At 43.2% G+C, this 12625-nt stretch overlaps 1 protein-coding gene across 2 annotated transcripts in view; it reads left to right on the plus strand.

Moving 5' to 3' along the window:
• Positions 1 to 2333: 2333 nt before the first annotated feature.
• ube3c (ubiquitin protein ligase E3C) overlaps positions 2334 to 12625 on the plus strand; it is a 46853-nt gene continuing 36561 nt past the window's right edge. The window contains exons 1-11 of one of the 2 annotated variants that reach the window (XM_055929222.1): positions 2334 to 2624; positions 3176 to 3324; positions 3625 to 3678; positions 3813 to 3887; positions 4082 to 4228; positions 4341 to 4456; positions 5596 to 5753; positions 6048 to 6213; positions 8646 to 8866; positions 9303 to 9454; positions 9891 to 10081. In XM_055929222.1, coding sequence (XP_055785197.1) covers positions 3256 to 3324; positions 3625 to 3678; positions 3813 to 3887; positions 4082 to 4228; positions 4341 to 4456; positions 5596 to 5753; positions 6048 to 6213; positions 8646 to 8866; positions 9303 to 9454; positions 9891 to 10081 — 1349 coding nt within the window. In that variant the 5' untranslated portion in view covers positions 2334 to 2624; positions 3176 to 3255. The remainder of the gene's footprint in view (positions 2625 to 3175; positions 3325 to 3624; positions 3679 to 3812; positions 3888 to 4081; positions 4229 to 4340; positions 4457 to 5595; positions 5754 to 6047; positions 6214 to 8645; positions 8867 to 9302; positions 9455 to 9890; positions 10082 to 12625) is intronic. The other variant, XM_055929221.1, reaches the window with a different exon arrangement.

A 12625-nucleotide genomic window follows, 5' to 3' on the forward strand; every position in this document is an offset into this window, starting at 1 on the left:
AACAGGAAGAATGCTGTTCATTGACTACAGCTCAGCAATTCAACACCATAGTACCCTCCAAGCTCATCATCAAGCTGGAGGCCCTGGGTCTCAACCCCTCCCTGTGCAATTGGGTCCTAGATTTTCTGATGGGCCACCCCCAGGTGGTGAAGGTAGGAAACAACATCTCCACTTCGCTGATCCTCAACACTGGGGCCCCACAAGGGTGCGTGCTCAGCCCCCTCCTCTACTCCCTGTTCACCCACGACTGTGTGGCCATTACCAACAACGACGAGAAAGCCTACAGGGAGGAGGTGAGGGAACTCGGAGTGTGGTGTCAGGAAAACAACCTCTCACTCAACATCAACAAAACAAAGGAGATGTTCGTGGACTCCAGGAAACAGCAGAAGGAGCATTTCCCCCCCCCCCCCCGCATCGAAGGGACAGCAGTGGTGATGGTGGAAAGTTAAGTTCCTCGGCATACACATCACAGACAAACTGAAATGGTCGACCCACACAGACAGTGTGGTGAAGAAGGTGCAACAGTGCCTCTTTAACCTCAGGAGGCTGAATAAATTTGGCTCGTCACCCAAAACCCTGACAAACTTTTACAGATGCACAATCGAGAGCATCCTGTCAGCCTGGTACGGCAACTGCATCGCCCTCAACCGCAAGGCTCTCCAGAGGGTGTTGTGGTCTGCACAACGCATCCCCTGGGGCAAACTACCTGCCCTCCATGACACCTACAGTACCCGATGTCACAGGAAGGCCAAAAAGATCATCAGGGACAACAACCACCCTGTTCACACCGCTACCATCCAGAAGGCGAGGTCAGTACAGGTGCATCAAAGCTGGGACCGAGAGACTCAAGGCCATCAGACTACTAAACAGCAATCACTAACTCAGAGAGGCTGCTGCCTACATTGATACCCAATCACTGGCCACTTTAATACATGGATCACTAGTCACTTTCAATAATGCCACTTTAATAATGTTTACATATCTTACATTACTCATATCATATGTATATACTGTATCGACCATCGCTCAGCCATATATTTATATGTACATATTCTCATTCACCCCTTCAGATTTGTGTGTATTAGGTAGTTGGGAAATTGTTAGATTACTTGTTCGATATTACTGCACTGTCAGAAACTAGAAGCATAAGCATTTTGTTACACTCCCATTAACATCTGCTAACCATGTGTATATGACCAATAACATTTGATTTGATGACATGATTATTAACACTGTTAGACTTTAAAAACAGCATTGGGATTGTAGTTCATGTGAGGTAGTAGCGGGCAAAGCTAATGGCTGAAAATGGCAGAATGCCGCCTAGAGTTTGAGAACTAATATGACGCCTACCTACACCTGCGTTGTGTGTCAATAGCAGGATAATCCAGGTGTCATTTTCGTTAGTTGCTTACATTTCAGTGCATCTAATTTTTAAACATTTCAACTGTATTAAATTATTACTTTTTTCAATTCCACAAAAAAAATGAAAACTCATTAAAATAAAGTTATTTCTTTCTTATCTTTCTTGTGATGTAAGTGCCCCGACTAAGCATTCTTATAGATGAGTCCATTTCAGCCATTACCAGAGTTTTTGAACAGGTCATTAAAACGTTTCCGTTGTCAAAACGTTAACGAAAAAACGACAGGCACAAGCAAGAGGAAGAATGAGTCGCAGGAGTAAAATGTAAGCATCCAATCCAGCGAGATTTAAGTCCCAAGTAGATTTTCGACCCCTCCAACACGGGAAATAGTATAGATGGGTGAAAAATACAGATCCTCAGGTGGGCGGGGCATGCACGTTGCTAGTGAACGACAGCAGTTTCAAGTCCACTCCTAAATAAGACAGCCAGGGTCATATGCACAAGTAATTTAGATAAACGTGTATAATAAAACAATATGTTTAAGGTTTGGATATCTTGACATCTTGTCTTCTTTCCATTCATAAATATACACTATCAATGCATCTAACATTGTATTCATATTGCATATCCCAGACCTATATATATTTTTCTCTCTTCTTTGGAGATAGCTGAAGTTGAACTAGGCCTATTATATACTCTAATGTCTATTGCAGTATAAATAATATCAGCATACTGTATGTCAATGGTTCCCAACCTTTTTCAATTACTGTACCACCAACTGAATTTTGCACGGCTCGGGGTACCCCTGAAGTACCCCCTCGTGTGCATTTTACCTCATGCATATCATGAGTCTTCTCAAGTACCCCCTGTGGATTGTCTAAGTACCCACAGGGGTCCTAGTACCACTGGTTGGTAACCACTGCTGTATGTTGATTTGAATTCGTAGCAAATCCATTGAAAATCCACTCTGCTTCCTGTTGCTCCCGGGACCAAGCCACAATTGCACCAGTTGAAGAGGATCCAATGAGAGGACCAATAATGCCAAACTGAGTTTAGTTGACATCGCATTCAGCTAATAGTATTTGAGTATTGAAACGAGCGTCCAATCGGATTTCATTATTCTGAAGAGGCGGATGTATTCGTTTATGTTGTGTTTCTGGAAAGAAGGGGAGAAGGAGAAAACAATGCATGTTTCTTTAATTTAGTATCGCAGAAAAGTCTTATGTACTTTTTAATTTATGTTGGTCATTTCATAAATCAAAGGTAATCAACATAGTTTCTGCATTTTTTTTGTCCAAACTATGTATTGTGTTATAACAAAGATGTCTAAAGAGGATAGACATGATTAGCTAGATAGCTAACGTTGGTAGCTAGAAAGGCGACCTGCCCCTGTAAAGTTAGCCAGCTAACGTTTGCTAACTGGCTAGCTATAATGTCAAAAGAGTCATGTACATGTACGCACAAATAAAGTAACTTGGGGATTGTCTGTATATCTGATGTGATTGAATTTCTGAAGCAGTGGCAGACAGACCACCAACAGCGATGTAGACACAAGCTGCTGAGTCATTAACGTTAGCTAGCTATGTTGGGAACTGTAGCTACAGTAGCTAGCCAGTTCCACAAACAGTGAAAAGTATATTTTTTCATGTCTCTTCCACTAATATTGTCGATGTGGGAAGTGTAGCTAACAATTTCACGTGTCTAACAACACGTTGATAATTTAGCTAGCTAGTTATGATAATTTGCTCTGGATGGCGTCAAATTGTCAGACCCCCAGCCAGCAAATTAATGGCATGTTTTACTTTCTTTTTCAGATTGCTGTAATACCTACTTTGTAAAGTCCTGAATTGAACCAAGTCAAGCATCCTTCATTGATGGTTCGAAAAATCTAACCATGAGCTTCAGCTTTGAGGGAGATTTCAAAACAAGACCCAAGGTGTCTCTTGGGGGAGCGAGTAAAAAGGTAAGACCACTATGAGATTTACCTTACCTTCTGTATAGAAATGGCTACTGTGCTATTTCTATAGCTAGCTAGCTTCTTCACTTAATTTTTCTACTAGTCTGTCAAGCACAGGAGGTTGGTGGCACCTTAATTGGGGAGAACGGGTTTGTGGTAAAGACGGGAGCGGAATCACTGGAATCGTATCAAACACATCAAACGCATTAGTGTCCAGGTATTTGATGCCATTCCATTGGTTCCGTTCCAGCCATTATTAGCAGCCTCCACTGGTGTCAAGCTATGTTAATATACTTTGGCTTTCAGGAGGAAAAGTCATCTCTCCTACACCGGACACAAGAGGAAAGGCGAAAAAGAGAGGTAGTCCTTTGTGTGAAACACACTTGTGATGTAAAATCATCCTACGTGAACTTCAAATACAAAGTTGGATTGTAAACCAAACATGATTTAATTTCACTGTGTATTTATTTACTCTGTTTTTCAACTTCAATAAGGATGAAAGACGAAGATTGAAGAACGCTATTGTCATTCAGTCCTATATACGAGGATACCATGACCGAAAACAGCAAGTATGTCTACTAACATGAACAAGCTCATTCTTGGGTGTCTATGCCATACCCTTCCACTCTCACTTATCTTGCCAGCAATCCCATTTCCACAGCCTCGTATTGCTGATGACAATGTGGATAGATACTTCATTGTGTACACTATCAAGTGATCATCCCTATAACTGTCAATGAACTTTGACTCTGCTTTTTTCCAGTATGCCATCCAGAGGGGCAACTTTGACCGCTGCGTCCGCCAGGCACAGTCAGAAGGTGGACCGCCAATGTCCGACGCTGCCAGTCTCAGTCTCCTAACGAGGCAGCTCCTGTTTTTCTACAGACAGAGTGAGGACTCACGGAGATTGGTGAGGACCAACGTTTTTTGGAAGTGTTGTTACAACTAATTCAAAACTTGTGTAAAATGTGATGTCTTGCGTGTGGGAACCTGACGCAACATTTCTGTCTGTGTCTCTGTAGATATGGATTTGTCAGAACCTAGTGAAATACAATGGGCAGTTTTTGAAGCTGCTGGCGGGGCCCGAGAGACAGACGTGTGTGTTTCAGATCAAGAGGGTCCTGGGCTCCTGCTGCAGGTAATGGGGGCCTACACCTATTCTTCAGGAATGCGTTCTGGGGTGAAGTTTCCCCTACGTATAGATTTTGGATCAACTTCCCCTCCTCCAATGCTAACCTTAACCATTAGTGGGGACAAAATGTTAAACTGACCCAATATCCAAGAATGGTATGGCTGTTGAACAAGTTGAGGGGACTAAATTACTTGGTGTTACCTTAGATTGTAAACTGTCATGGTCAAAACATATATATTCAATGGTTGTAAAGATGCGGAGAGATCTGTCCGTAATAAAGAGTTGCTTTGTGGAGTGTGGTGTCAAAAAAGCAGAGCAGTCTCTAGTTTTATCTTATCTTGATTATTGTCCAGTCATATGGTCAAGCGCTGCAAAGAAATACCTTAGTTAAGCTGCAGCTGGCCCACAATAGAGCGGCACGTCTTGCTCTTCATTGTAATCAGAGGGGTCATATTAATACTATAAATGACAGTCTTTCTTGGCTAAGAGCAGAGGAAAGACTGACTGAAAACTGAAGACTGAAGAAAACTGAAGAAAACTGAAAACTGAAGACTGAAAACACTTCTTGTTTTTCTAAGAAACATGAATGTTATAGGAAATACTCAATTGTTTGCATATTCAAATTACAGACAGCACTGACCCACACTCTTACCCCACCAGACATGCCACCTGGGGTCTTTTCGAGTCCCCAGGTCCAGAACAAATTCAAGGAAATGTACAGTATTATACAGAGCCTTGAGTGCATGGAACTCCCTTCCATCTTATATATCGCAAGGGAACAGCAAACCTACTTTCAAAAAACAAATAAAGCAACCCCTCGTGGCACAATGCCTCTCCCGCATGTGACCTATTTGTTGTGTGTATGTACTGACATGTATGTGTAATTGATAGATGCGCACACACACACACTACATGTATTTATTTTTATGTATGCAAATTGTAAAGTCTTATGTCTGTAATGTCTTTTTCATTATGTGTCAGACCCCAGTAAGACTAGCTGTTGCCATTTGCGTCTGCTAATGGGGATCCTAATTCATCTAATCAAGATCAGCTTCTATGGGCAACTTCACCCTACTGCCATGAATGCGTTGATCAAATCAATGAAATATGGGCTTATTACAACAGTGTTTCTCCATCTTTCCTAGACTTCTGCAGACCTGCAAGGATGACAGTTTGAATGTTGCCGTCCCCATGAGGATGCTGGAGATCTTTTCTTCAGAGAGAACTTATCTTCCTGTCCTTGAAGACATGAATTGTGTAGCGTCGTTAATCGAGCAGATTTTGCACTATATGGTACAGAAAGGTAAGTGTCCTGATGGTTTCACTGCTGTTACAGTGCAAAATACTTTTTTTGTTTGTTGTTAATGCTCATTTTCAAGCCCCATTGAATTTGACCTCTTGCATCTCTCTCTCTCTCTCTCTCTCTCTCTCTCTCTCTCTCTCTCTCACTCACTCACTCACTCACTCACTCACTCACTCACTCACTCACTCACTCACTCACTCACTCACTCACTCACTCACTCACTCACTCACTCACTCACTCACTCACTCACTCACTCACTCACTCACTCACTCACTCACTCACTCACTCACACAGGATACTACAGATCACTTTATATTCTAGTGAATCACAAGCTCCCTTCCAGTCTGGAGTACAGTGATGCTCCCTATGGTGCACACGCTATCCCCTTGGCAAGCACACTGCTGGAGCACACGCTGAAACCCCTGCACTTTACCTACTCCTCCTGCACTACAGGCGCAAGGTATGTTGAGATCTCCCCTAGGTACAGATCTAGGATCAGCTTCCCCTCTTCCAATCAATCCTAACAGTAATCATTAAGGGACGGACAGACCAGTAGGATTGCTGAGTGTCTGCCGACCGAGAGTACTTACCTCTGAACAGAGTACCGGCCGTATACGTTTTCAAACCGATTCTACATGTAGAAATGGGCGAAATTGACAGCTGTCAGTTGTCCACCGGCGGGTGGTCCCTGTAACACACCGTGCCGAAGGCAAGCGGAAAAACGGTGAATGTGCGGCCCCTGACTACAGAACGACAATCGGTCTGGTGAGTTTTCTCTTTTATTGCGAAAAATGCTAAACTGACCCAAGATCAGCGTCTATGGGCAACTTTACCCTACTCCAAGTTTAACAGCAGGAGTAGCGTCTGTAAAACCACAACAGTCACACCAGAACAGTCAAACACACACAAATGAACTGAAGCTGAAGTTAACTAGAACACACACACACACAGTGTCCTGAAGTCTGACCCCCTCAAAGTTTAACCTTCAACACATGAAATCCCCCTCACACACAAAGCATCCCTGCATCAGCGACTGCTGAGCACGTGGGAAAAAGCACAGCGAGGGGCTAGAAGCGGAATGCCTTTGTCTGTGGCGTATGCTGTTAAAATTGTCCAGTAAACCGATAATGTAAACTTTGGGCATTTGTTTGTCCTTCGAGTCAGCGGGGACACCGTATTTGATTCACCAACCTGTTTACAACGAACAATAAAACTGACCCAGAGTCTGAGTACAGAATATCGACTATTTGCTCTCAATTATAAACATTCTTAATGACAAACGAGGGGGGGGCGTTCTTTTCTTTTTGAAGAATAGCAGGGGAAAGGGTGTGAGAAACTTGGGTACACACACTCACTCCAACAGCTAATTATCTGACCGGGACCACCAGATGTGAGAGTTACTCGGTCAAAACAGCTCTGTTTGACAAGACAATATTGGGGCACTCAGAGCTAAAAGGAGACACCTACTCTATCAGTCAAACTCTATTGTCCTTGTTTGGGTAGCCTAATGAGTTTAAAGGATCACCTTTCTTTAGAAACAGACTTTTGTCTCTGTACTGAAAGTGCTCAATCTTTAAGTCTAAAAACGGTGTGAACATAATTTTTTGTTGTAAATACATTTTCATATTTTTGATATCTGACCTAGTATTTGAACACTGTGTTTTTGAGGAAGAGCTTGTAGATAAGCATTTCGCTGCTGTGTCCTGTATACGGCTCGTTCCATGAAATGAGTCCCTTTTGTGGCCATTTGATATTTTAGGTAGAAATGGAAAATTCAATAATTACAATTTTTTAAATAAAAAAGACTTCTAGGAACCTACTTAACCCCAAAATGTCTCCAAGTTTTAACAATCATTGTAAAGCCCTAGTTATGTTTTTGCTTTTACAAAGTCATTTCTGAAGATTGTTATTCATTCCATGTGATTAGTGATTCATTTTAAGGTTAAAAAAAACCTGTCCCTCATTTTAAGATCCACCCTGTTACTTAAACTGAACTCCCGTTTTAATATGATGAAACTATTCCTTAAAAGAAATAAAAAATCTTAAGAAATATTGAACATCTAATAGTCAAGTCTTAGTGTTAGCAGGTGAGCTCGTTCTACTATTAATGGAAATGTTCTGGTGTTTTGTGGTGTAAAACTGAGTGGGTTGAGCGTAACACGTCAACTCTGTTACCCATAGATAGACAGGCTAGAAATGTTTGAACAATTTAAACTTTTTTTGTGAAGCTTGCATTCAATTGCCCCTTCCTGTTGCACACAAGCTTCCATTCCCCCCGTCACAAGGGGATTCATCCCTAATTTAAGATGATATCGTCAACCCTGTTATGGTCAACCCTGTTATGGTCAACCCTGTTACTTTATTTGACACTTAATAGGCACTAACTATAGCCATTTTTTTGTAAATTCTTTTTTTTAACATTGTCTTACATGTTCCATGTGCTCTTTACACCAGAATGTTCAATCTGCTCTTTACAACAGAACATTCAATCTGCTCTTTACAACAGAACATTCAATCTGCTCTTTATGACAGAACATTCAATCTGCTCTTTATGACAGAACATTCAATCTGCTCTTTACAGCAGAATGTTCCATGTGCTCTTTACGACAGAATGTTCCATGTGCTCTTTACGACAGAATGTTCCATGTGCTCTTTACGACAGAATGTAAAAATGAGGAGAAAATAAATCATCTAGACAGTTCATATGTTTATTTATTTATTAACATATTTGTAAATATTGATTTGTGATCAATTGGCTTAATCTAATGTCATTATCATGTACTGAACAGTTAAAACCAACTTACCCATTCTACAATGTGGGGAATGTACACGGCTCTACTCCAGGCATTTGTGTAGTGACATTTCTCTCCCTCTCTCTCTTTGGTTCCACAGGCAGTTTGTGTTTGCGGCCTTCACTGAGGAGTTCACCTCGGCGCCTTTCACGGAGCAGATCTTTCATTTCTTTATTCCGGCGCTGTCCGATCCGCGCCTCCACTTCCCCTTCGAGGCCTTTCTGGGCTCCCTGCAGGCCACCGTAGTCTCCTCCGCAGCGGCGCTGAAACGTGCTCCGTGGCTCTTCTACTTTGTCCTCTCGGTCGGGGAGACCTGCCTGGGTAAGTGTCTGCGTCCAAAACGGTACTTTATTCCCATAGGGCTCTGGTGAAATGTACTGCACTATGTAGATTTTTATTTTTTTATTGAACCTTTATTTAACTAGGCAAGTCAGTTAAGAACAAATTCTTATTTACAATGACGGCCAAACCCGGACGACGCTGGGCCAGTTGTGCGCCGCACTATGGGACTCCCAATCACGTCCGGATGTGATACAGCCCGGATTCGAACCAGGGATGCAGTGGTCTTAGATCGCTGTGCCACTCGGGAGCAATAATAGGGTGCCATTTGGGACACAAGCTTAGTGTCCAGCTTGTGGGGAATTGTACTCTCGTGTACCAGCAGGCACATTGACACGAGGAGTTGGAGGGAATGGCCCTGAAAAAAAGACATCTATAGTGATAGGGAGAGGGGTTGTAATGTTGTCTGTGTGCGCAGGTTCATTGTCAGAGGAGGGCCTCCAGCTGTACCTGCGAGCTCTTCAGGCCCTCCTGCCTCTCCTCCCCGTGTCAGAGAGCACCAGCAGGCCGGAGGTCATCAGTGACTCTGAGGATGAGGAGGACACCAACACCCAGGCTCCGTCCACACAGGTTGCTAGCTAACACACACACACACACCACTAATGTGTCAATACGGGTAACACCAAAATTCAGGAATGGCACACTGCAGGTCACAGGTAATGCGTATAGTTCAGAATGGCCAGTTACTTCACAGGCAACATTTTGTAATGAAAACGGCTTACATCTGACTACAGGTATTGCACACACTACAAGCAGACCATAGCCCTATCCACACTGCCCCATGGCACCTCACGATAAACATCCTGGCCCGTATTCATAAAGCGTCTAAGAGTAGGCGTGCTGATCTGGGATCAGGTCCGCCTCTGTCCATACGATCTTATTAATTATGATTGAAATGGAAAAACTGGTCCCAGATCCTGCTGACGCTTTATGAATTTAGGCCCAGCTATAGCTTACTTACTGCAACAACTCCCTCACCTATTGCGTGTGAACTCGATGGTTGCAGGACGACAGCTATCGGATATCGGTGCAGCGGATCACGGAGGAGTGCGTCCACAAGCTGGACACCAAGCAGCAGACAAACGCGCTGCTCAACCTGGTGTGGAGGGACTCGGCCAGCGAGGAGGTCTTCACCATGATGGCCTCCATCTGCCACACACTCATGGTGCAGCACCGCATGATGGTGCCCAAAGTCAGGTCAGTGTTCTACATCGGATCCAGTTACGTTGTTTTCGTCCTAAATGGTACCCTATTCCCTATGTAGTGCACCACGAGTGCAAAATTATTGCACCATAAGGGGAATAGGGTGCCATTTGGGATTCACACACCTAAAGGTGTTACATGTCTTTACAGTGCTAGAATATCCGCTTTTGTTTTGTTTGAATCCTCACCTGAAGTCGTTTTGAGAACCTTCCTCTCGCTGCGATTGTAATGAATGTTTCCAATATTTTGTCTTTTTGTATATATTTTTCCCCTGTTTTAATTTTTTACTTCATCATGAAACTGGTGATGAATCAGCGTTTGCGTGTTGTAAGCAACTAATGTGAATAACGATGAAGAAGCTCAGCCGTTATTGGCGTATACAACCGGCAGAGGAAGCACTCGGGATGTCAGGGAGGCTCTGAAGCTGTCACTCCTCGATTAGGGTAATTAGTCCTGGGATGGCTGATTTTGGGTTGATTGCATTAGGGCAGGATGTGGACGTGGATGTGAGAGGGGGAGATGGCCGCTGTCGTGGCTGAACGAGGGGGCACCTTCCTGGGCTTTACGGCACACCCTGCGTGGTCTCTCAACCCTTCTGGTTAATGGTTGGTAGAGCCAATGGAAGACACTACACTACCTGTCTGTACTGTGTGGGGATGAGAGAGTGAATGTGTATCCCAGCGTATTGTCATTACTGACGCGTTGCTTTTACCTTTACAGGGTGGGCAACAATAAAGACGGCTATATTGTTTAGGGCAGGAGAGTGTTACCTGGGTCGTATCAACTAGAAACCAAACGGAAGCAAACAGGCCAGAACGGGGAGGGACTACCTGAATTTGTCCAGTAAGAAAACCTAAGTTTTCATTGCAAAACGTTCTAAATTGCAAAAAAGGAATCTGTCCGATCTCATGCGAAACCTGATTCAGACATCTTTCAAACTCACACAAAACAGAAAAATCCCCCCAAAACTCTACCAGAGAAGATGCGTTGATTTGCTTACCAAATCATTTGGTGGAATAGGCATAGAATCCTCCCTAAGTATTTTCTATCATTTTTACAGCTTCCTTTGGTCCAAACGCTTTTACCATAAATCCTGCCTCTCGTCCTCCATCATTATCGGATATCTGTGCAAAATAATTAGCTGACTGAGGAAGATTAATTAGTGCCCAAGTAGACGGGATAGCTTTACAAGAGGCTTAGGGGAGCAAATTGCATCCCAGGCCTGATTTACTGCGTTTAAGAAAGAGCTAGTCTGCCTAGCCGGCCCTCCTGCCTCCCGCCCGACGGCCAGCCCAGCGCAATGCCTCGAATAAATGTGTATCTTGTCAAAATGCTCTTACCTTCTTTCTTGCTTTCTTCTGTTCGTAAGAGCTCGATTCAGGCCCTGTATGTTCTGTCAGATTTGAGATATCATCTTTAAATTTAAGTCTTTTCAATTCAGGCCTGTATGTTCTGTAAGAAAGAAAAAAATATATACTTTTTTTTAGAATAGGTTTGTTTTTTGTTGCTATAATCTTTGTCTTTATGGTTGGTAGGCTAAATGGGTGTAATTTCACTTTAATTGTTTAGTCTTAGGTATTTGGTGTACTTTTACTTTGATTGTTGTTTAGCCTCAGCCTGTGGTGACACTCTGTCACTAACTGATGGTCACTGACAACTGTAAGTGTTAGCTAGCCTCTGTCCTTCATTTGTTTTTGTGCACTTGCTGTGATTGTGGAGTTTACATGAGATATTGACGCTCGGGCAATGAGAACAGCCTTTCTGCCATTGGCACTGACTCGCAGGCCCTTATGAATTAGGCCTAAGCTAGTTTTACATAAATAAAACAGAATTTGAAGCAAATTACTATTTGAGCTCGATCCAATCCATACTGTAGCGTGATTCGATTCATTTCAGATTGGGCTGACATATGTAGCATTTACCATGAATGCATTCTCCACCAACGTGGGAACATTGCCTTAAAATGTATATTGCGCTGTAGCGCAGCTCTTCAGCGCTACGGATTGAATCGAGCCCTTTCTCTTTTCTTTTTCCTAGTTTTCTCTTTTTCTGCGAACGTACGTACATTCTTGCATTATGTCAAAAGAAAATAATCTGTGTTTTGTCCATCAAGGTCATTTTTATGGACACACACACACACACACACACACACACACACACACACACACACACACACACACACACACACATGACCCCTTTTGATGCCTGTGACTTTGTGTATTAGTGCCTTCATTCCGTGATTGAATTGGAGCTTTGGTTTCTAGCAGGCCGTATATCAGGCTGTCAGTCAGCATTTTAGTGCTTTGTTTCCCATTTCAATCAAACACCCGGCTGCGCACTGTAAAGGCCCCGAGCACTATGCTATACCCGGCTCCCCTCCTCTCTTGTACTGACAGATGGGAGGGGCACGGCAGAAACTATTTCTCAAACATATTAAGAGGTGTCACTCGCCCCCCCCCCCACTCTGAAGGCTCATTTTCATTTTCCGCCTTTCAGATATTCTCCGCTGCGCAATGGTGGCCGAGGTATTGTTTGTCC

The sequence above is a fragment of the Salvelinus fontinalis genome, chromosome 7 (assembly GCF_029448725.1).
Source record: "Salvelinus fontinalis isolate EN_2023a chromosome 7, ASM2944872v1, whole genome shotgun sequence".
NCBI classification, from domain to species: Eukaryota; Metazoa; Chordata; class Actinopteri; order Salmoniformes; family Salmonidae; genus Salvelinus; species Salvelinus fontinalis.